We start from the raw sequence: 23,945 nt of genomic DNA on the forward strand, positions 1-23,945 counted from the left end.
AGGAGGATTCTGTTCTCCACAGTCATAATTAGGAATGTTCCTTCCACTGCCTGCAGGCAGCTCTCTGTAAACAAACAATAACCGTCCATAAAAATGGCAAAAGCAGTTTCTTTCCCAAATAGGTTTAATCTTAATTGCAAACGCAGTAATAAAGAGTCCACTTGTTTGTTGTTTTAAATTATTTTTATTAATTTTCCAAATTAATACAAATCAAACCACATTAAATTAATACAATTTCTTAAAATCAGGTTTCCCACTCCTGTTCCAAACATATGATCATCATCATTTCCTCACATTGCTGCATCATTTCTTATTTAGAGTCCCGTTGAAATCCTTCACTTGCCGTTACAGCATTCTTCCAGCTGGCTGCTTTTTCCACCATCTTATAAACGGCCAATGCATTTCGCATGTATAGTCCTTCATGTACAGTGTCGTTCCAGACCTGGTGTGCTGGGAGAGATCATTACGATCTTCCATGGCTCAGTTCTTTGCAGTTTTTATCTGGGCGGCACAAGGTCACATTCCATCCCTTCTGCTGTTTATTGACTAGGCTATGAGCTGCAGCCATAAATAACTCACACAATGCATATCCATACTCCGCCATTAAAATTCCTCTCTGGAGTTCTTCCTCGGCACACAGTTAAAGACAAGATCTTTTCTCAAATTCAGCCTCTTTGCCAGATACACTCAGCAGCAGGTCCTTCCTTTTTCAGTGCACCAACAGCATTCCTAGTCTACTCCAGGAATAATTTTAAATAAAGTCCATTCAGCCTTTGTCAAGGGGGGAGAGCATAGTAAAACCTTGTTAAATTCCTTGTTGAGCATAAATCAAAACCTCCCTCCCTCCTCTTTTCCGAAGTAGCAAACAGAAAAACATAACAATGGCTACACACGTCTCTTTCATTTTGAGGGGAGGGCAAGAAGAAAGAAGAGCATTTGAAAACCACAAAAGAGCACAAAGCACCTTGTTTCCCCCCCTTCCTTTCCTGGCTGTTTTTATTGTTCTCAAGCTTCAAAGAAAACATTCAAAGAGCCAAGCCCAGTTCTTTTGGCAGCTGACTGAGTATATCAGAATTGCACTGAATTAACAAGTAGAATAAGGAAAATTAAAAATACATTGAGAAAGCATAATTAAGACATACATTTGTAGTAAATAATATACAAGACAGTATGTAAACTGCTATTCCCAATCGAATGAAAACAACATAATATTATACACAAAGATTAGTATTTATTTAATTATCTTACTGCAATTATATCCAATCCTTTTCTGTCAATTACACAATAAAGATTGGGAGATTCATGCTCCGTTACAGGAATTTAAATGAACACAGTCTCTATCCAGAGAATAAAACAGTAAAAAATGAATCTCCCACCCTCAAAGAGTCTGAATTGTTTTGCCTTTGCTTTTGGCTCAGTGGTTTGGCTCCTTCAATCCAATGCCATCTGAAGTCCTTGTTCCCAGGTGCTCCTTTATATTCAGATCAGGCCTCAGCACAATAATGTAGCACTTGGGAAGGAAGATGCAGCCCAGAAGCCCAGCACTGGAGGCCAACATAGAGAAGATCTGCACGGCCACCATGTACTTGCCCTTGGTGCTCAGGTAGGTGGGCACAAAAGACACCCAAACACTGCAGAAGACCAGCATGCTGAAGGTGATCAGCTTGGCTTCGTTGAAGGAGCCAGGCAGCTTCCTGGCTAGGAAAGCCACCATGAAGCAGATGGCAGCCAGGAAGCCCAGGTAGCCAAGGGCAACATAAAACATGGCCACAGAGCCTTCGTTGCATTGCAAGATGATCTCTTCCGCCTGGGAGTGCATGTCGGGCTCTGGGAATGGGGGAGAAGAGCCCAGCCAGATGGTGCAGATGAGAACTTGCACACCAGAACAGGAGATGACAATGGAGTTGGCCAGACTCTTCCCTAGCCATCTCCTCACCCTGTTCCCTGGCCTTATGGCCAGGAAGGCCAGCACCACCGTGATGGTCTTGGCCAAGAGAGAAGAAACCGCAACGGAGAAGATGATGCTGAAGGCCGTTTGTCGGAGAAGGCAGGTCGCTATTCTTGGTTGCCCAATGAAGAGGAAGGAGGACAAACAGGAAAGCAGAAGGGAGGCGAGCAGGATGTAGGAGAGGTCCCGGTTGTTGGCTTTGACTATTGGGGTTTCTTTGTATTTAATGAAGATTCCTAACACAATGCCTGCTGTGGAAGATAAGAAGAGGACAATGGAAGCTAAGGTGATCCCCAGATGTTCTTCATAAGCCAGGAAGGTCACAATCTTGGAGACACATTGATCTCTGTCCTTGTTTGGATGCTGATCTTCTGGGCATTTGGTGCAATATTCTGCACCTGAGGAAGAGGAAAAGAGTGGCTTCAGCATCTCTTACATCCATCACCACCTGTGCCCCGGAAATAAGAATGTGTAAAGAGGTAAAGAGGGGCAAGCAATTCTTTGTTCCTTTTTTGCAAAGGGCAAGAATGCTTCCTTTCTTGTAATCCTTCACACCCACCTTCTTGGTTGGACATGGTTCCTTCCGCACAAGGATCACAAGCATAGCAGCAAACAGGCTTTCCTTCTGGAACCACCTTTGCAAATCCAGGTGGACATATTTTGCTGCACCTGGAACGAGGCACGGCCTAACCATGAAGATAAGAAGGTGCATGGAGAATCAATAAAAATGATAGGGCGGGGAGAGAAGGTGAATTTTGACAGTTTGCAAATGACCTAATAGGATCTCTTTTCCCCCTGACCCTGTCCACTTCTTGCATAGAAGCATCTCTTTGTTTGTTCATTCATTCAAGTTTTATATCACACGTTTATATACAATTCAAAATGTTGGTGCTGATCTTTAAAGCCCTAAACGAACTTGGCCCTGTACGCTTGAAGGTGTGTCTCCTTCCCCTTTATCCAGCCCTGACCCTGAGGTCCAGCTCCAAGGGCCTTCTGGCGGTTCCCTCCCTGTGAGAAGTCAGGTTACAGGGAACCAGGCAGAGGGCCTTCTCAGTGGTGGCACACTCTCTGTGGAACAACCTCCAAACAGATGCCAAGGAAATAAGTAACTAGCTGACTTTTGGAAGGCAGTCCTATACAGAGAAGTATTAAATATTTGAGGTTTTATTGTGCGTTTTTGGGAGGAATTAGCTGCTCCTCTTGTACCAATTGGCTGTTCAGGTCTTTAATGTGGTTTGGCCAAACTTTAGGATTTGGGTAATCTCCCACATGCCAAACCACTGGGTGCACACTCCTGGGTGTAAGATTTGGGGTTTAGAGAAAACCAGCCACCAGCCTATTTTGATGCTGGGGGGGGGGGACAGGACAGGAGAGAGAGAGAGAGAAGGAGGGAGGGAGGGAGGAAGGGGGGGAGGAGAGGAGAGGAGAGGAGAGGAGAGGAGAGGAGAAGGAAAGAGGGCTGGGTGCTGCTGGCTTTCCTCCCCAGGTGGACTGAGAGGGACCTGGCTGGGAAATATAGTCTACCTTTTCTCAGGATGCCTGGGTGCTAGCGCATTCTTGAGCCTCCAAGATTCACCGCTGGCAGCTGAAGCTGGGTGGAAAGGACACCACTGGTCCCCCGTCTAAGGCCATTTGGCAAAAGAGGCTCCAGGAAGAGGACGAGCAGGATCTCCTAGCCTTCTTCCTGGGTAACATCCCCTACCTTGTGGAACTTCTCAGGCCACTCAATGGCTTCTGGGTTGATGGTGAACTTGATGCCAGTAGAGGCCTCTCTCCTTGTACTGCCAATCTTCACTAGAGCACGAGACCCATTGGGAAACATCACCCAATTCAGAATATCAAATTCAGGAGGCAGCTCCCAATTCTCATCCAAACACATTGTGCCCCTGGAAGTATTCAAACACTGGATTTCCTTTAAGAAAAGGTGGAGCTGGAATGACAGGGAAAACAGCAGCATTTTATTGTTCCTCACTTGGAGCAAGGAGCTGTACAAAATAAGATTAATACTAATAATAAATAAGATCAATACAAATGACAATACAATCATTTTATTTAAAAAAACCCAAAATGCCTAACAGACACTTTGGTCTATTAGAAGTAGCTGAGAGAACATCATTTTCACAGATACCCCTTTAATTTCTAGTGAAGATTGAATTCATATAGTTCCGTTCATCCAAGGATCTGATGGTGGATTACAGCATAATTAAAATTCTTTATGTTGCTCTTGCACATGACATCTGGTGAAAGGCCTGTCAGGAACGTGGCTCACCAGAATGAAGGGGAAGAGTCAGACTTAGAAATTGAACTAAGTGAAAGAGGGACCGACTCTGCAGATGACAGCTGGCTGACAGTTGAGAAAGGGGCAGTTCAACACTCCCACTTTCTCAAGGAAGATACTGTTAGCTCTTAAGAAGAGGAAGAGTTGGAAGGCAGCCAGAGTGTTGCTAGGCAATCAGCAGATAAGCAGAGGTCTGAGACTGTGTCAAGAGAAAGTGGGGAGGGCAAAGGCCAGCCTCTCAGTCCCCATTCTAGGAGACTGGATAAGATCAGAGGTCAACGAAAGGGCAAGAGGGGAAAGGCAGAGATTTGGCATCCTTCCGGCTGTGGGAGGGGTGAGGATTCAGACTGACCAACTATCGTCCAGGCGAGCAGGTGAGAAGCCGTGCTCTGGAAGTGTTTTGTTGAAAATAAATGTACATTAAGCTGCCAGAGAGTCATTACTTCTTGTTGGGGCTTGCTTGCCTGCCAGAGATCATTACAAGCTGTATCGCAGTGGAACAGCATCTACTTTTCACACCGAAGGCCCGTGCTTCAATCTCCAGTCCCTGCAGGTGAGGCTCTGTCTGAAAGCCAGGGGAAATAGTCCTGGAGGCAGCACTGAGGGCGATGGGCCAATGATCTTGAGAGCTTGCAGGGCAGCAGCTGAAGAAGGAGCAAAAAGGGTTTCCTCCTGTGTGTGTTTCTTTGTGGCTGATTAGCTGTTCCCCCTGTGCAAAGGTCAGAGGGGGCAGGGTTTCTGTTGAGGTAGGTGCGGCACGCGCAGTTTGATCCATCTTTTAGATTTAGGGGAGCTAGTCTCAAACGTTTGTCGGGGTAGACCTAGGGTTTTTTGGGGGAGGAAGTTATTTGTCCTGTCTGCACGCTTCTTATGATGGAGGACCGCTGTAGCCATCCCCAACGACACATTCTCAAGATGGAGAGTGAGGGAACAGCTGCAGTCGCCTGCAGTTCCTGCACAATGTTTGCCATCTTGCCAAAGGTTGCAGGCAGCTTTACCTGCAGCAATTGCATGTTGATTGCCCTCTTAGAAGACAAAGTCCAGCAACTGGAGGAACGTGTAGCTACGCTCCAAAGAATTAAGAGAGCTGGAGCTCTTCTTGGAAGCAACAGAGCACACTGTCGCCACCAAGGAGGAGACAGGGGACTCCCCTGAGAAGGAGGCTAGTTCACCAACACAGGAGCCAGATATATGGAGAAACGTGACTCAAAGAAGTAGGAAGCCCAGGGTTCGCTCTGATTGTTTAGAAATACACAATCGCCTTGAGGTCCTCTCCCCTAGCATGGAAGACGAAGAGCAGACTCCGTTTGAGGATCTCTCCCTCATTACAGTCGATCAGGTATATGAAGATGAGAAGCAAAGTCAGTCCTCAGGGAACGTGCAGGCGACCTTGGAACGGACAGCTCACGGAAGAACCCCGACCAAACCTAAGAGGAGGCGTGTAGTGGTGATAGGGGATTCCCTACTGAGGGGGACAGAAGCAGTGATCTGTGGGCCTGACAAGATGTCTCGGGAAGTGTGCTGTCTCCCCGGGGCTAAGATCCAAGATGTAACTGAACGACTGCAAGGAATCATAAAACCCACTGACAAATACCCCTTCCTCTTGGTTCATGTGGGAACCAATGACACTGCATGCAATAGCCTCCAGAAGATCAAAAGAGACTATGAGGCTCTGGGCAGGAAATTGAAGCAATTAAATGCACAAATTGTCATCTCATCTGTCCTCCCAGTTGAACGACGTGGCCCAGGGAGAGAGAGAAAAATAGTGGAAGTGAACAGCTGGCTTCGAAAATGGTGTAAACAGGAACGGTTTGGATTCTTAGATCACGGACAGCAGTTTCTTGAAGATGGACTTCTGGCAAGCGATGGGCTGCACCTCACAACGGTTGGGCGGAATGTTTTTGCCAAAAATCTCAGAAACCTCATCAGGAGGGCTTTAAACTGACTAATGTGGGGGAGGGAGACAGTGCTCCTGAAGGTAGGAGTCCAAATGTCATAGACCGAATGGAGCATACAGCACGCAGACCTAGTGATGGGAGGAAAAAATCCTTAAATAAGAGACACGGGGGAATGATTAATGGACTTCAATGTCTGTACACTAATGCCCAAAGCATGGGTAATAAACAAGATGAGCTTGAGCTCTTGGTACAGCAAACTAAATATGACATAATAGGCATCACTGAAACCTGGTGGGATAAGTCCCACGACTGGAATGTAATAATGGAGGGATACAATCTATTTCAGAGAAACAGACCAGACAAGAAAGGAGGAGGAGTGGCGTTATATGTCAGGGATGTGTATACCTGTGAAGAGATCCAAGATTTAGAACCTCAAAGCCAAAGTGAGAGCATTTGGGTCAAAATTAAGGGAGAGAAGAATAACAGGGACCTCATTGTGGGAGTTTACTATAGATCCCCAAGCCAAACGGAGGACATAGATGATGCCTTCCTGGAACAGATGGCCAAGCATGCAAAAGGAAGGGAGATAGTAGTAATGGGGGACTTCAATTACCCGGATATTTGCTGGATGTCAAACTCAGCCAAGAGCATAAGGTCAAACAGATTCCTCACTGGCCTTGCAGACAACTTCATTGTCCAGAAAGTGGGAGAAGCAACAAGAGGAACAGCCATTTTAGATCTGGTCCTAACCAATGTTGATGACCTGGTTAGTGGGGGTTACAGATAGGTAGCCGTGTTGGTCTGCCATAGTCAAAACAAAACAAATTCCTTCCAGTAGCACCTTAAAGACCAACTAAGTCAGTTCTTGGTATGAGCTTTCGTGTGCATGCACACTGGTTAGTGGGGTAGAAGTGGAAGGATCATTAGGCGCGAGTGATCATGCTCTTCTGAAGTTTACTATACAGTGGAAAGGAGCAGCCAAGCATACTAGGACTCAATTTCTTGACTTTAAGAAAGCCGCCTTCATAAAACTTAGGGAAGTGCTGGGTGAGATCCCATGGACAGTAATATTAAAAGGAAAGGGAGTTCATGATGGCTGGGAGTTTGTTAAGAGGGAGATAGTAAAAGCACAACTTCAGGCAATACCAATGAGACAGAAACATGGAAGGTACCTAAAGAAGCCAGGGTGGCTATCTAAAGAACTTTTAACTGAGTTAAGATTAAAAAAGGATGTGTACAAAAAATGGAAAAGGGGGGAAACCACCAAAGAGGAATTCAAACAAATAGCCAGCACGTGTAGACACAAAGTCAGAAAAGCTAAAGCACAGAATGAACTCAGGCTTGCTAGAGAGGTTAAAAGCAACAAAAAAGGCTTTTATGGGTATGTTCGTAGCAAAAGGAAGAACAAAGAAACAGTGGGGTCGCTCAGAGGAGAAGATGGTGAAATGCAAACAGGGGACACAGAAAGGGCTGAACTCCTCAATGCCTTCTTTGCCTCAGTCTTCTCCGATAAAGAAAACAATGCCCGACCTGAAGAATTTGGAGCAAATGATTCAGCAGAGGAAACACAGGCCAGAATAACTAAGGAGATAGTACAAGAATACTTGGCTAGTTTAGATGTATTCAAGTCTCCAGGGCCAGATGAACTGCATCCAAGAGTATTAAAAGAACTGGCAGATGTGATCTCAGAACCACTGGCAGTCATCTTTGAGAATTCCTGGAGAACAGGCAAAGTCCCGGCAGACTGGAGGAGGGCAAATGTTGTCCCTATTTTCAAAAAGGGGAAAAGAGAGGACCCAAATAATTACCGCCCAGTCAGTCTGACATCAATACCAGGGAAGATTCTGGAGCAGATCATTAAGCAAACAGTCTGTGAGCACCTAGAAAGGAATGCTGTGATCACCAATAGTCAGCATGGATTTCTGAAAAATAAGTCATGTCAGACTAACCTGATCTCGTTTTTTGACAGAATTACAAGCCTGGTAGATGAAGGGAACGCAGTGGATGTAGTCTACCTTGATTTCAGCAAGGCATTTGACAAGGTGTCCCAATGATATTCTTGTAAAGAAGCTGGTAAAATGCAGACTTGACTATGCTACCACTCAGTGGATTTGTAACTGGCTGACTGACCGAACCCAAAGGGTGCTCATCAATGGTTCCTCTTCATCCTGGAGAAGAGTGTCTAGTGGGGTGCCACAGGGTTCTCTCTTGGGCCCGGTCTTATTCAACATCTTTATCAACGACTTGGATGATGGACTCAAGGGCATCCTGATCAAATTTGCAGATGACACCAAACTGGGAGGGGTGGCTAACACCCCAGAGGACAGGATCACACTTCAAAACGACCTTGACAGATTAGAGAACTGGGCCAAAACAAACAAGATGAATTTTAACAGGGAGAAATGTAAAGTATTGCACTTGGGCAAAAAAAATGAGAGGCACAAATACAAGATGGGTGACACCTGGCTTGAGAGCAGTACATGTGAAAAGGATCTAGGAGTCTTGGTTGACCACAAACTTGACATGAGCCAACAGTGTGACGCGGCAGCTAAAAAAGCCAATGCAATTCTGGGCTGCATCAATAGGAGTATAGCATCTAGATCAAGGGAAGTAATAGTGCCAATGTATTCTGCTCTGGTCAGACCTCACCTGGAGTACTGTGTCCAGTTCTGGGCACCACAGTTCAAGAAGGACACGGACAAACTGGAACGTGTCCAGAGGAGGGCAACCAAAATGGTCAAAGACCTGGAAACGATGCCTTATGAGGAACGGCTAAAGGAGCTGGGCATGTTTAGCCTGGAGAAGAGGAGGTTAAGGGGTGATATGATAGCCATGTTCAAATATATAAAAGGATGTCACATAGAGGAGGGAGAAAGGTTGTTTTCTGCTGCTCCAGAGAAGCGGACACGGAGCAATGGATCCAAACTACAAGAAAGAAGATTCCACCTAAACATTAGGAAGAACTTCCTGACAGTAAGAGCTGTTTGACAGTGGAATTTGCTGCCAAGGAGTGTGGTGGAGTCTCCTTCTTTGGAGGTCTTTAAGCAGAGGCTTGACAACCATATGTCAGGAGTGCTCTGATGGTGTTTCCTGCTTGGCAGGGGGTTGGACTCGATGGCCCTTGTGGTCTCTTCCAACTCTATGATTCTATGATTCTATGATTCTATGATCTGACTAGGTATAAGGCGGCTTCCTGTGCTCCAAATGGTCATGCCTGCACCAAGTAAATGGTTCAATAGCTGCATTTCCTTTCATCACCATGAATGCTACACAAAGTGATAAGGAAAGGCAATTCTTCCGAGGTTAGAGAGATTCATTAGCAGATTCAACAAGTATTTCATTTTTCCTAACTGAGCAGGTGCAACAGCGTCACTCCACAGAAGGCCTTCATAACCCCCACAATCATCATCTGATGGACTTGTTCATGCGCACGTCTTCTACAAGAAACCATACTGCAGTCCCTTTATTATGGACCGCAAAGACCTCCCTTTCTGGAATGGGATGATTAACATGTGTTTCTGCGTCTGTCAACAAAAACCAGTCCCTGTTGAATTAACTTTTTCCGTAATAAAGGAGAAAGAAAGAAAGCTCCAGTTTACAGCGTTGAGTAAAAGCAACAAAGAGCTGAATTTATTGTGTGGATTGAGAAACTTATGTCTCACTCCTACTTTTATTCCACAGTTGGGACAATGGATTGCAGTTTGCAGAAGGAGGAAGGAAATACCTGCCATGACTGAAGCCTTCCCTGTTCCCATTTGGCTCCTCCTCCCACCATCAGCATCCACCGTGGTCTAGATGAAAACGCAGCATTCAAGGCCTGGGCTGCCGCTTGAACATTGATGTAAGTGCCATAGCTGTCTGCAGACAGGACTCTGTCAATCTCCCCTTGGGGCAAAGACTCCCGTTCCTCCTTCTCTCTGCATCTTATCCGTCCTTTTGGGGATAAGACATGCTTGGAATATGAACAGGGAAATGCTTCCCACAAAAAATAGAAAAGAAGATCAGACAGTGGTCCATCATCACCACGTTTGGTGCTCCCTATTCTGGTCTTAATTGCGAAAGAGAGAGAACCATGAATGTACTGGAAGAATGTACAAGGGAAAGTCAAGCTGACGCTGATGTCCTGGAAAGCTGTTGTGATCCAGACTTTGGCCCCTATTTCCTTCTCATAATACATATGTATTTTCATTGTTATTATGATTCTCACTGTATCAGTTACATAGCAAACAAATACCCTGGCTTGTCTCCAGTTGAAAAGAGCATCACTTGGGTTCAGAAGTTGCTTTAAATCCTCTTCTGCAAATATTTTTGACAAGGCAACACAGATCCCTCTTCTGATCATCAGAGGTGTCATAATGCTCACAAACCTTTCTCCACTGTCATTGTCTGCAGCCAAGAGGCCAACCCACGTCCATCCGAAATGGAGGAGCAACTCCACGATCCCTTGGTACTGACTTTCCTCTTTGGGGAGCATCTGGTAGAGGAAAGGGAACTGTGTTTTATCTTCAAGAACCTGGGCTCTGAAGCCATAACTGAGCTGGTGAGGAAAGGAAAGAGTAATTGTTTTGCTTTCAGGAAGGGAGCAGATATTTAGTAATCTGAAATGATTAATATCTAACCAAAGTTGTGCTGCTGGGATCAATGGGAGCTTTATTCCGAAACATCTGGTGGTGTCAGGAACTGTTCAGATGAGAAGAAGAGGTGGAGACCCTCAAGAGTCTTCCAGGGAGGGGGCAGAGGAAGACAGCATGGAGCCAGGTTTGTGGTGGTGGGAAGAGGACACAGCCCAGAAGAAGAAAAGAGCTGGGGAATGTTGGAAGGTGAGGAAGAAGGGCAAGGTAGTAGATGCACCAGCCCTGAAGAGAGACAGGCGTCAGATGCAGTGGAGACAAGATCGGAGCCAGTTGAGACTAGGTCCCTTGGGAGCCTGCTAGATCTTCCTCCTTCCGCTAAAACCAGGCGTTTCACCCACATCACAGAGCAGAAAACGACCCAGAGGCAGAAGGGGTCCCTTGGCCGCCACCGTAGGCAGCAGGAGGGCAAGCTGGGGCAAGGAGGAGTGGGCACACTGGGCAACAGCTCCAGCCTGGAGGGAACATACTTTGTGGTTCTCTGTCTCTTTCGTTTGATATTAAGAAGTGAAGGGATAAAGATGCTCCCTGCCTGCCTGGTTCCCCTTGCTGGTACTTTGCCTGTCAGCTCCCTCCCTGTCAGGTGGGGGCCAAGTAGGAAAAGGCTCAGTACCTTCAAAAAAGAGTATGGATTCCATTCCATTTATTACATTTCTGTGCTGCTTTTCATTCACAAAAATCACAAAGCGGCTCATGAACAGCAAAAACGTAATAGAACATCACAAATGCAACATAATTCATATAGAATAATTTACAAACCATCAGTTAAGCATTTACGCTCTATAAAAAAACAATTAAGAAAACTACTCATAAGCTAAACAACACAATTTCAACAAAAGTAACTTTATAAGATTAACAAAATACCACAGTATGTATAATCTATGGAATAATATTAACACCCTCAACAAACCAGCAACCAGAAATGAACCGAGCACTCTTGAATTCATGCACCCAGTCTCCCCACCGCATGACTCATGATCTTTCTTTCAATTCAGTTCACTAAAAGACACATGCAGATAATGTCCATGGCAGCAGCTCAGGGCTAGAAAGTGGGGCAAGGCAGGTGGGAGAAGCCTTGGCCTGATGGCCAGCACATAGCTCAAGGTTTCCCCCCTTAACTCCCCCCAGGAGAGAGTAGAGTTTCCTCCTGTGTCCCTCCATGCCCCCTGTCCCATTCATACCTGTGGGATTTTGTAGATGCCTGACATGGTGGAAATCTCCTTTGAGATGTCAGAATCACTCCTTCCAAGAACAGCCAGAAGGGGATTCTCTTCTCCGCAGCGATAATTGGGAATGTTTCTTCCGCTGCCTGCAAGCAGCTCTAGCATGGCATCTGAAGTCATCCTGGCATCAAAATAGTTCTCATAGAGGTTGTAGCCAAGGGTGGTGTTGGGTAAGAGCCTGAGATCCCGGTTGATCTCCTGGATGGTGAACAGGAAGGACAGGGTGTGCCAGTAATACCTCGGCGTCTCACTGCAATAAGTGGATCAATTAAAAAGAGTGAAACCGCTACTCACAGTTGAATGAAAACAAACATGATATGATACACAAAGGGACTTCCGGGTTGGCGCCATCGCCGAATGGCGGACTCCCTCCGAGCTCCGGAGGGAGTCTGCTCGGCAGGGGTTGGGTCCCGCCGCGCCGGCAACTCAGGGACCCTCAAAACCATGGGCGCAGATGCCCATGGACCTGGTGACTCAGCGGGCACCGCTTGCGCCCCCCGACCCGCAAAGGAGCCTTTTTAAAGGCTGCGGAGCGGGGGACGGGGTGGTGGTGTGGTGCTATGAGTCCACTGCTTCCCCTGCCGAGCGAAGCCGCATGCCATTTGATGGAGAGCGCCGACTTCTTCTATTGAAAATCTGGACTAAAAATAACAACCCGTGAGTAATTTAATTGGACCTAAAAGGGAAAATTTGTTTTTTGAATTTGGATCGAGCGGGGGAGGTGCAAAAAGGAAGTCCGTCTCCCCCCTGTTGTAGACGATTTAAAGCAAGGATCTTTTTTTTTTTTTTTTTTTTTGCATTTTAAAATTTTTTATTAATTTCATTCTAAATACAATATATCCGAAATACAGAACTTTCCATTCATTTTTGACTTCCTTCAGCGACGTTGACATTCCTTCGAATTTGAGTCTTTGAAACACATTCCATCCTTACATATTGCCATACATATCTCCCTTTATACATTATTTCGATTTGAACAATACTTGTTAATTCTTTACAGTGCCTCTTTAAAACCCACTAGCGTTGTATTTACAAAACATTTATTCTCCAGATAACCCACAAATTTCCCCCAATCTTCAATAAACTTTTGATCTTTTAGGTATCTTAATTTCCCTGTCAATTTATCCAACTCAGCATACTCTGTCAGTTTTGCTCTCCACTCTGCAACTGTTGGCATTTCTTCCTGCTTCCACCTCTGGGCTATCACAATTCTGGCTGCTGTGACCGCGTACTGGAATAGTTTACAATCCTTTCTCCTGATGTCCTTTCCCATAATACAAAGTAGAAAAGCTTCTGGTTTTTTAACAAAAGTGTAACCTAGCATCTTTTTCAGTTCATTATATACGTCCTCCCAGAAGCTTTTAACTTTCTTGCACTCCCACCATTGATGATAAAACGTCCCCTCCATAAGTTTACACTTCCAACACTTATTGTCTATCTTATACATCTTAGCTAATTTTACAGGAGTCATATACCACCTGTATTGCATCTTCATTACATTTTCTTTTAGTAGTGTACAGGCTGTAAACTTTATATTCACTCTCCACAGCTTTTCCCAATCTTCCATTTGGATGTTATACCTTAAATCCCTTGCCCATTGTACCATCACTGACTTCACTTCCTCATCCTTCGTATTCCACTCCAGCAGTAGTTTATACATTTTGGAAAGGTTTTTATAATCACTATTTATTATCTCTTTTTGGAATATTGATTCTTTTTCTACGTATCCTCTTTCCTTCACCTCTGTTTTAAACATCTCATTTATCTGGAAGTAATGCAGCCAACCTTGTGTGAGCATTTTGACCTGGTCGTATGGTTTAACTTTCCACTTCCCTCCTTCATAAACAACCATATCTTCATACTTCCCCCATTTTTCCTTCATGTTAACTTTCTTTACACCTATCATCTCCTGTGGGGACAACCAGTGTGGTGTTCTTGGTTCTAATATATTTTTATATCTGTCCCAAACCTCTATTAATGGTCCTTTAAAAATGTGGCTACCAAATCCCCTATGCACTCTCTTTTTATCCTTCCATAGATACGCGTGCCACCCAAACCTGTTGTTGTACCCCTCCAAATCTAATAACTCTTTGTTCTCTAACTTTACCCAATCTTTTAACCAACACAGACATGCTGCTTCGTAATAAAGTCTCATGTCTGGTAAGGCGAAGCCCCCTCTTTCTGTTACATCTGTTAACAACTTAAATTTAATTCTTGGTTTCTTCCCCTCCCAGACATATCTGGAAATCGCTTTTTGCCATTCTTTGAAGTCCTTTGTTCCTTTTAAAATGGGCAGTGTTTGGAACAGGAACAACAACCTGGGTAGCAGCATCATCTTCACCATGGAGATTCTTCCCCAGAATGATAGTTTCATCCTGGTCCAGAGCGTCAGATCTTTTTTAATTTTATTCCACACCGGTACATAGTTATTTTGGTATAGGTCGATGTTTTTGTTGGTAATCCAGATACCTAAATATTTTATCTTTCTGACAACCTCAATTTCAGTTTGTTGTTGCAGTGTTGTAACCTTATCTTGCTCCATATTTTTAATAATCATCTTGGTCTTACTCTTATTCAATTTGAAACCTGCAAGATTCCCGAATTGTTCGACCTCGTCCAGAAACGCCCTTATACTTTCTATAGGTTCTTCCACCGTTAAGACCACATCATCTGCATAGGCTTTAACCTTATACTCATTAAGGCCTAAAGTTACCCCTTTAATTTGTTTGTTTTGTCTGATTGCATTCAGTAACACCTCCAAAACCGTTATAAAGAGCAGAGGCGAGAGCGGGCAGCCCTGCCTCGTTCCTTTACATATTTTTATATCCTCAGTAATCACATTATTAATTATCAATCTCGCCTTCTGCTCTGTGTAAATTGCCTTTATCCCATTTAAGAACTTTTGTCCCACCTCCATAGCTTCCAAATTCTTTAACATAAATTCCCAAATTACATTATCGAAGGCTTTCTCCGCGTCTAAGAAAATTAAACTTGCTGGTTTGTCACATCTATCAGAAAGGTACTCAATGATGTTAACTATATTTCTCGTATTGTTTCTTATAAACCTTCCAGGAAGAAAGCCCGCTTGGTCTTCATGTATCAACTTTATTAATATCTTTTTTAATCTTTTAGCCAAAACTCCAGCGAATATTTTATAGTCCGTATTTAATAGGGAGATGGGTCTATAGTTCTTGATTTGAGTTAAGTCCGAGTCTTGTTTTGGGATGATTGTGATAAGGGCCTCTTTCCAGGAGCCAGGGATGTCTTTTCCTGTCAAGATGTTATTCATTACATCAGTTAGCGGCGTCATTAACGTGTCTTTCATTTCTTTATAGTAACTTGAAGTAAACCCATCTGGGCCCGGGGCCTTTCCTCTTTTTAATTCTTTTATCACTTCTTCTACCTCTTCTCTACGAATTGGGACATTTAGCTGTTCTCTTTGATTTGATGACATCTTCTTCACCATCTTTTCTTTTAGGTATCTTTCTATTTTTCTCTTATTGTTCCTTTCCTTGAACCTATACAGTTGCTCATAGAAATCCTGAAATCCTTTTCTAATTTCTTTCGAATCAGTTGTTTCTTTTCCATTTATTATTATTTTACTAATTGTATTTTGCTCTTTCCTTTTTTTGACTTGCCACGCAAGCCATTTTCCTGACTTATTTGCATATTCAAAGTTTTTTTGTCTTAATCTTTTGATATTCCACTCAACCTCCTTATTAATTATCATTGCGAATTGCGTTTGAAGGGATTTTATTTCCTGCATTATCTTTTCGTTGTTTGGTTTTTTAATCAGTTTTTGTTCATAGTCCATAATCTGTCCCAAAATCTCTTTTGACCTCTTTTCCTTAATCTTGTTTTTCAGTGCGTTTTGTTGGATGAAGAGGCCCCTCATTACAGCTTTACTTGCATCCCACACCGTACTTGTTTTCACCCCTTTATCTAAGTTATCCAAAAAGTATTCCGCTAATTTCTTCCGTATTCTTTCAGTAAATTTTTGATCATCCCATAGATTATCATTTAGTCTCCATCTAAAAGTCCGTTCTTCTACTCCCTTCATCTCCATTTCTATTGGGTTATGGTCTGATATAACTTTGGCCTGAATTTCAATTTTCTTTATTCTTGGTGTCAGCTCACTCGATATCCATATTTGGTCAAGTCTTGAAAACGACTGATTCGGTTCCGAATGATAAGTGAATTGTTTCTCTAGGGGGTGTTTCAACCTCCATATATCTATTAGGTTGTAATTTTTAATCAACGTAAAAAAGGTCTTGGGAAGTTTTCCTTCATTGTTCTTTGATTTTCTTAATCTGTCCATTTCAGTAGAGGTCACATCATTCATGTCTCCCATTATAATAATTTTCTGGTCCGCATATTCAAATAACTTTTCTTCCAATGAGCTAAAAAATTGTGTCTTATTTCCATTAGGTGCATAAATCCCTACTATTATCATTGTTTCACCTTGCCAGCGAATGCGCACCGCAATTATTCTCCCTTCCTCATCCTTAAATAGTTGGTGAGCTTCGATTTTATTTTTAATATAGAGTACTACTCCCCTTTTTTTCTCTTTATCTGAGGAGATAAATTCATTCCCTAGCCTCCTATTGATCAAAATTTTCCTGTGTTTCTTAGCCACATGTGTCTCTTGAAGGCATATGACATCTAGATTTTTCTTTTTTAATATATGCTCAATACCGTTCCGTTTCTTCTTATCGTTCATGCCATTGATGTTCCAACTCCATAATTTTAGTGTCATTTTTTTTTTAAAGAGTTAACCACTAATTAGATTTAAGTTTAAGTTTTTAGCTAAAGCCTTTCTGTTTCTTCTTCTTCTTCCTCTTCTTCGTCTTCCTCCAACTTTCTTCTAATCTGTTCTTCCTCTTCTCCCAGCTCTGAGTCCTCCCTCTGTCTTGTTCCACCTTCAGCTCCTTTCAGTTCCTCCTCTCCTTGTTGAAGTTCTTTGTATCTTCTGGTAAACTTTCCTATTTCCTCTGGGCTTGTTAATCTTCTTTTGACTCCTTTATAGAAAAAAGAGACGCCCTCCGGAAATTCCCAGCGGAAATCTATCCTGTTTTTTTTAAGCAGTTGCACCAGTGGTTTATAAGATTCTCTCCGTTTCAAGAGTCTTATAGGTATATCTTTGAAAATAATTACGTAGTTCCCGTCAATGTACAGTCTCTTCTCTCTGTTCCTCTGTAGAATCAAATTTCTCATCTCCCTATCTTTAAATGTGATTAGGCAATCCCCAGGAAGTCTCTTTACTTTACTTGACTTAATTTTCATCCTGTAGGCATTTTGTATTGTCTTTGCCACCTCCTCTTCCTCTAACTCCATCCATTGTGCTATCTCTTTTATTAATCTTTCCTTTATATTTTCATTTTGTAGTTCCGGGATCTGTCTAAATCTTAAGTTCACTTCTCTTTGTTTTAATTCATTCATCGCAATAGAATCTTTTAATTCTTCCTGTGTTTTACTTAAATCTGCTATTTCATTTTTCATTTTTTCTTCTTCTCTTTTCATTTCTTTCATTTCCTGTTTAGTCTTTTTAAATCCCTCGTCTACTCTTTTCGCAACTTCTTTAATCTGTCCTTTAAGCTCGCTTACTGTCTCCTCGATTTTCTTGTCCATTTTTCCAATTTTGTTGTCTACCTGTTCTAGTTTTGTCTCTAAATTTTTCTCACTTTGCTTTATTTCTGCAAACATCCTCAATATTTCTGTTCTAAATTCTGTTTCTTGTTTTGATGCTCTCCTATCTGTTGGGGTTCCCCCCTCCGTCCCTTTTTTTTGATTGTATGACATTATCACTGGTCTCTGAATAACAAATATTCCTCTAAACTATACCTGTCTAATATTCTTATCCTTACTAATTACAAATACTATATTTGACCACCAATGAGCATATATCGAGTCTCAAACATCTGCCATCATATGCCAATAATAGAGAACATAACTACTAATAGTAAAAGTCAAAAAGAAAACCAAATCAAAAAAGCCAGAGCACGGGATAGTGCCTCCAGTTCCCCTCTATTTATAGTATTTGGTCTGTTATCTCTAGCCCCCCCCCCCCCAATGTTAAGGCAAGTTGTATGATCGCTGATTCTTAAAAATAGTCAATTTGTAGTCTTCTTGCCCCTATTCGGGCTAATCCAACCGGGATCTTCTTGCCCCTATTCGGGCTAATCCAACCGGGGTCTTAATGACCGTGGACCTTCTTTATGGATTTATGAGTCCGTGCCAGTCCCAATAATGATGATAAAGAGCGATATGACGGCAGTACTTAAAGCTTCATATATAGTCCAAATTTAGATATCAATTTTAATATATTAACTGTTTTCAAGTTACCTATTCTTTACTAATAAAAATTCGTATTCAGAGATATTAGTCCAGCAAGTAAAGTGAGATTTCTGCAAAGCAGTCCAAAAAAAGAAAGTCCAGGAGAGACTCAGCTAGAAATTTCCTCAGTTATCAAATAAGGCAGTGCAGTGTTAAGCACCTACCTTCGTGATAGATGGTCTATTTTCGCCCCCGAGAGAGTTTCTTATTTAGCTTTCCGAACAAACAAACAAAAAAAAGTGGAAGAAGAGTGGCCACACAACAAACATACGGTAGTAGGGTGAGGTAGCCCCCCAACGCTAGGGGTTATTTTATGATGTTTTATACCCCCAAAGTTAAACGTTTTTCCTTTTTTTTAAAGCCACTTAGATATGGCGTCTGCAGCTCCGTTCCTTTTCTGCCTTCCTTTCCTCCGCAATTAATATGGCGTCGGAGAGTCTTCTCACTGTTTAACTTTTCCACAGGGTTCTAAACGTCGATCTTCTCTATATTTTCCGGGGTCTCCTACACTCTAGAGACTGGGTTCCCCTCTATCACGCCTCTTCTCTGCTCCCTCTTGACTCCCCCCTTTCCTTTAGAAAGAAAGGGTTTCTTTCTAAACTTTTAACTTATAAGTCCTGAGGGAGACGGAAACAGTAACCGCTAGCGGCAACTTACTTTCTCTTTAGGCTCTGCTCGCCGCGCTGCGTCTTTTTAAATGAAGTCAAAACCACCGCCGAACTCGAATTTCCCTCCTGTCACTCGGAAACTTCCTTGTTGACCCACTCGTTATTAATATAAATATCTATTTTACGAGTCCGAGTTTCTTTATATCGAGAGCGGAGCGCTATCCCTCGCAGGCTCGGGGCTTCGCTGAGTCGCCGTTGAAATCGCCGCTGTAATGGCTGCTCAACTGCCTACCGCTCGTTCCGTCGCACTCTTCACCTTTTTCCAAAGGTTACCTGACGACCGGACGAACGGCTGCTTGGCACTGCCGAGCACCTGGACCTCTGGACACCCACCAGAGGTTTAAACGGGAGGTTTTGGCGCCCTAAAAACCTCCTATTTTAGGCGAAACAGCTAGGGTTTCCTCCGCAGAAAGAACCCTCGCCTGCGATCGGTTCCGCGCTCCACCGGAAGTCTCGATTTAAAGCAAGGATCTGACAACTAAGGTCGAGAGAAGAGCTCGGTTTTTTTTATAAAAGTTATTAATTTCACGATGGGAAATTACAAGTAATTGTGCTGGAGGAGAAGAGTGATTTGCGAGAACTAAAGTGCAACCCCCTGGAAACCGGGAGTGATCCATCATGAGAGAGCCTGGCGAAGAGATATAGAAATTTTGTCAGCTGTCAAAGTAGCTGTCAAAGTGGGAGAATAAAAGAGAACTTTGTTTTGATGACTTTGCTGGTTAGATTCGTTACAATTTGGATATAAACTGTTGAAAACAAGGGTACAAGTTAACTTGACTTTTGGGTGTGATTTGGAAGGAAACTAAGTTACCATAATCCCTCTAGAGGAGGCCTTGGGACATTGTAAGAATGGTGGCAAGTGGAAAAATACTCATGGAATTGAACAGGACTTTTTATCTCCTGGGAAAGCTGCAAAAACGAAGCATTATTTTGTCTACAGAGGTCTCTGCATTAAAGGAGACAATGGATATATCTATTGAAGAATGGAAGGGACTTGACGTAAGTTTTTGTTCCTGAATAAATAAAGCCTCTGTAGAGGAACTAGAAGTTTTTGAATTAGAAGGTTTTTGCAGCGGAACAGGAAAAGAAACCTGAGGAACAAGAATTGGACTAAGCTGGAAGTTGGAGCATTTGGGACATCCAGACCTTAAAAGGATTAAGAAACAGAACTCGAGTTTTACTCTTAAATATAGAGGTCTGGATGGAAGAAAAATGGACTTTTTTGAGAGTTTCTCTAAGATTGGATGTTTGAAACTAAACACTACCAAAAAGACGGCAAAGTGGAATCGAGAGAGATTTGGACATGGACGTGGGGTCTCTAGGCTGGCAGCAGATAGATTGATGGACACTGGGGATCGAAACCGGGAAAGGGGGAAGGGAGATTTGGAATCCAAAGGCTGTAAAAATATATTTTGAAGTTTCTTCTTATTTTCTTTTGTTTTGCTGTGTGTGACAAAAAGGGGAATTCGTGGAAGGGAATTGGGGTCGACCTTAGGGAAGAACAAAAAATATAAGAGAAAATGGTTATATAAGATGAATTAAATTGAATAATGGGCTAAATAATAAGTTTCAAAATAATAATAAATTTCAAAATTTGGGGTAAGAGCTTGTTGAACTAATCTAATGAAAATGGAATACAAGAGGGGGAGGGATGGGGAAGTCCTGGAAAGATGTTAATGAAAGTAAGGTCTTAAATGTAATTATTTTTTTTTCATGTTTTGGATTTTTTTTTGAAATTTTAATAAATATAATTTAAAAAAAAAGATATGATACACAAAGATTAGTATCTATTTAATCATCTTATTGGATTTATATCCAACCCTTTTCTGTCCATTATACAATACAGATTTGAAGATTTGTTCTCCAAACCAGGAGTGTAGATGCACACAGTCTCTCTCCAGAGAATAAAACTGAGTAAGAAAATGAATCTCCCAACTCCAACATTTTTGAAGTACTGGGAAATTGCTGCAAATGTTTTGCCTTTGCTTTTGCCTCAGGGGTTTGGCTTCTTCAAGGGGGGGGGGCTGTACACATTCCCCACCTCTTATTCAGAAGGAAAAATGGGGGTCAACTAGGGGGGTGTTTTGTCCAGGGTGACCAGTGGGTTAGTTAGGAGCAATTGGAGTTCAGGTGGGGATGCACCAACAACTCAAAATATCTGTACATAGAAATGTGTATGAGAGAATGAGAATGAGAATGAGAATGAGAATGGTAAGAAGAAGAAGAAGAAGAAGAAGAAGAAGAAGAAGAAGAAGAAGAAGAAGAAGAGGAGAGTTGGAAGAGACCACAAGGGCCATTGAGTCCAACCCCCTGCCAAGCAGGAAACACCATCAGAGCACTCCTGACATATGGTTGTCAAGCCTCTGCTTAAAGACCTCCAAAGAAGGAGACTCCACCACACTCCTTGGCAGCAAATTCCACTGTCGAACAGCTCTTACTGTCAGGAAGTTCTTCCTAATTTTTAGGTGGAATCTTCTTTCTTGTAGTTTGGAACCATTGCTCCATGTCTGCTTCTCTGGAGCAGCAGAAAACAACCTTTCTCCCTCCTCTATGTGACATCCTTTTATATATTTGAACATGGCTATCATATCACCCCTTAACCTCCTCTTCTCCAGGCTAAACATGCCCAGCTCCCTTAGCCGTTCCTCATAAGGCATCACTTCCAGGCCTTTGACCATTTTGGTTGCCCTCCTCTGGACACGTTCCAGTTTGTCAGTGTCCTTCTTGAACTGTGGTGCCCAGAACTGGACACAGTACTCCAGGTGAGGTCTGACCAGAGCAGAATACAGTGGCACTATTACTTCCCTTGATCTAGATGCAATACTCCTATTGATGCAGCCCAGAATTGCATTGGCTTTTTTAGCTGCCACTGTTGGCTCATGTCAAGTTTGTGGTCAACCAAGACTCCTAGATCCTTTTCACATGTACTGCTCTCAAGAAGGAGAAGGAGAAGGAGAAGGAGAAGGAGAAGGAGAAGGAGAAGGAGAAGGAGAAGGAGAAGGAGAAGGAGAAGGAGAAGGAGAAGGAGAAGGAGAAGGAGAATTACTTACCTCACAATCCTGGTGAAGGGTGTATGGGAAAAGACATATGGATCACGTTCAAAAAAACGTTTTGGAGATATGATTCCACCAATGAGAAAGTCTCCAGGCTGGAAGTAATTGTGAGCATCAGTTTGGTCTCTGATCAGATTCAAGGGGCATTTTGCCTTCTGCTTCACACAAACTCTTTGGGAGCAAATTAGCAGCAGGAGCAGCAAGGATCTCATCCTGGCTCTGCCTCCTTCACATCTGCTACGTGTGGCTCCTCTTCCTTCCTGACCCAGCCAAGCAGGAGAATCACAAGACTCTTGCAAGACCCAAGCTGCAGTGACTTTCCTGGGGTGGGGGTGGGGGTGGGGGCTCAGCTCTGGCTTCCCTCTTCCCCCCAGCCCTTCACCTGCTCCAAATCTTGACTCACTCTGTCTCCAACACAGGAAATACTGTCTGCAACAACTTTTTCTTTTTCACTCACAGTACAAGTAATAATGTCATGCTGTTGGTGCTTCAGATGCAATCTCCAGAAATATCTCTTGGGCTTTTAGAAGATGAAATCACTATGATTTTGATAATTATAAGTGGAAGAAATCTCACCTAGATAACTTTCTGGCATCTTGAATGCCTCAAGCAGCAGCTGCAGAGCTGGAGGAAAACATGTTTGCAATGCTGCTCTAACATTTGGCATAAATCAATGGGGGGGGGCATGTTTGGCCTGAAATTTGTGCACAGGACCTCTGGAGAGAGACCTGCACCTGGATCCGACCAAAGGCCCAACTAGTGCAACACCCTGTAGCTCACAGTGGGAAACTAGAGACGCAGGACCGGAGGGTCCCAAGGGAGCTGCTCACACCTTCTCAATGAATCGGGGTGCTTAAAGCTTTAAGCCAGCGTGGTGTAATGGTTAAGAGCGATGGACTCGTAATCTGGGGAACCGGGTTCTTGTCTCCGCTCCTCCACCTGCAGCTGCTGGGTGACCTTGGGCTAGTCACACTTCCCTGAAGTCTCTCAGCCCCACTCACCTCACAGAGTGTTTGTTTTGTAGGAGGAAGGGAAAGGAGAATGTTAGCCGCTTTGAGACTCCTTTGGGTAGGGATAAAGCGGGATATCAAATCCAAACTCCTCCTCCTCCTCTTCTTCTTCTTCTTCTTCTTCTTCTTCTTCTTCTTCTTCTTCTTCAGCTCCCATGGTCCTGCTCTGCCTCCACAGGGGAGAGGGCTGTTGTGCTCAGGTCCAGTCAGGGCTTTTGACGGAGACATTGGATTGTCATCTGTGAGAACAGGATGGGGAATGATGATGAGCCGTTGGCCTAAATAAGCCAGCAGACCCCTCAGATTCCCAGGGCTGTTATTTCATAGTTGCACTGCTGATATGTGAGTGCCATCAGAAGCACTATGCTGCCCCCCCTTCAGACCCTTTCATGGTGCCACTGATGGAGAAGGAAGGCACACTTGGCAAACCCTCACCATGATCAACTCCCACCCAGAAACCTATGTCCCCACGGTGGAAGGACGTGTGGATCCAGAATTGGCCTCCGCAGTCACTTTAAGGCTGTGTTCATGGATGACCATCTTTCTTGGTCATCCAAGTAATGGAAGAAAGAAGAGGAAAGATCATACTCACCATAGCTAGATGGGAAACCCATCTCCAAAGTGGAATGTGACCCAGGCTGAACAGATAAACTGCCAACCAACGTATAAATTATGGCTGCTATATGCCCAGAAAATTGCGGACACAGTCTCCATAGAGACTCCATAGTCTCTTACAGACTCACTCCCCCATAGATTTCTGGAACTGGCATATCCTTGTCCAGTGCTCATTAATGGTTCCTTCTCATCCTGGGAAAAGTGACACGTGGGGTACTGCAGGTTCTGTGACCTTAAGAAGCGTCTCCACCTCCATTGTTCAGCCCAGAAACTGAGGTTGAGCTCCAA

The 23,945-nt window shown here is 43.4% G+C and overlaps 1 protein-coding gene across 1 annotated transcript in view; it reads right to left on the reverse strand.

Moving 5' to 3' along the window:
* Positions 1 to 1,403: 1,403 nt before the first annotated feature.
* The window catches only part of LOC309326068 (vomeronasal type-2 receptor 26-like), a 33,865-nt gene continuing 11,323 nt past the window's right edge, over positions 1,404 to 23,945 (reverse strand). Inside the window, exons 4-7 of the mRNA XM_081834620.1 lie at positions 9,849 to 10,661; positions 3,651 to 3,878; positions 2,508 to 2,634; positions 1,404 to 2,346 (exon numbers count right to left, since the gene is read on the reverse strand). Coding sequence (XP_081690746.1) covers positions 1,415 to 2,346; positions 2,508 to 2,634; positions 3,651 to 3,878; positions 9,849 to 10,661 — 2,100 coding nt within the window. The 3' untranslated portion in view covers positions 1,404 to 1,414. The remainder of the gene's footprint in view (positions 2,347 to 2,507; positions 2,635 to 3,650; positions 3,879 to 9,848; positions 10,662 to 23,945) is intronic.

The sequence above is a fragment of the Podarcis erhardii genome, assembly GCF_964252035.2.
Source record: "Podarcis erhardii genome assembly, chromosome: 12".
Taxonomy (NCBI): Eukaryota; Metazoa; Chordata; class Lepidosauria; order Squamata; family Lacertidae; genus Podarcis; species Podarcis erhardii.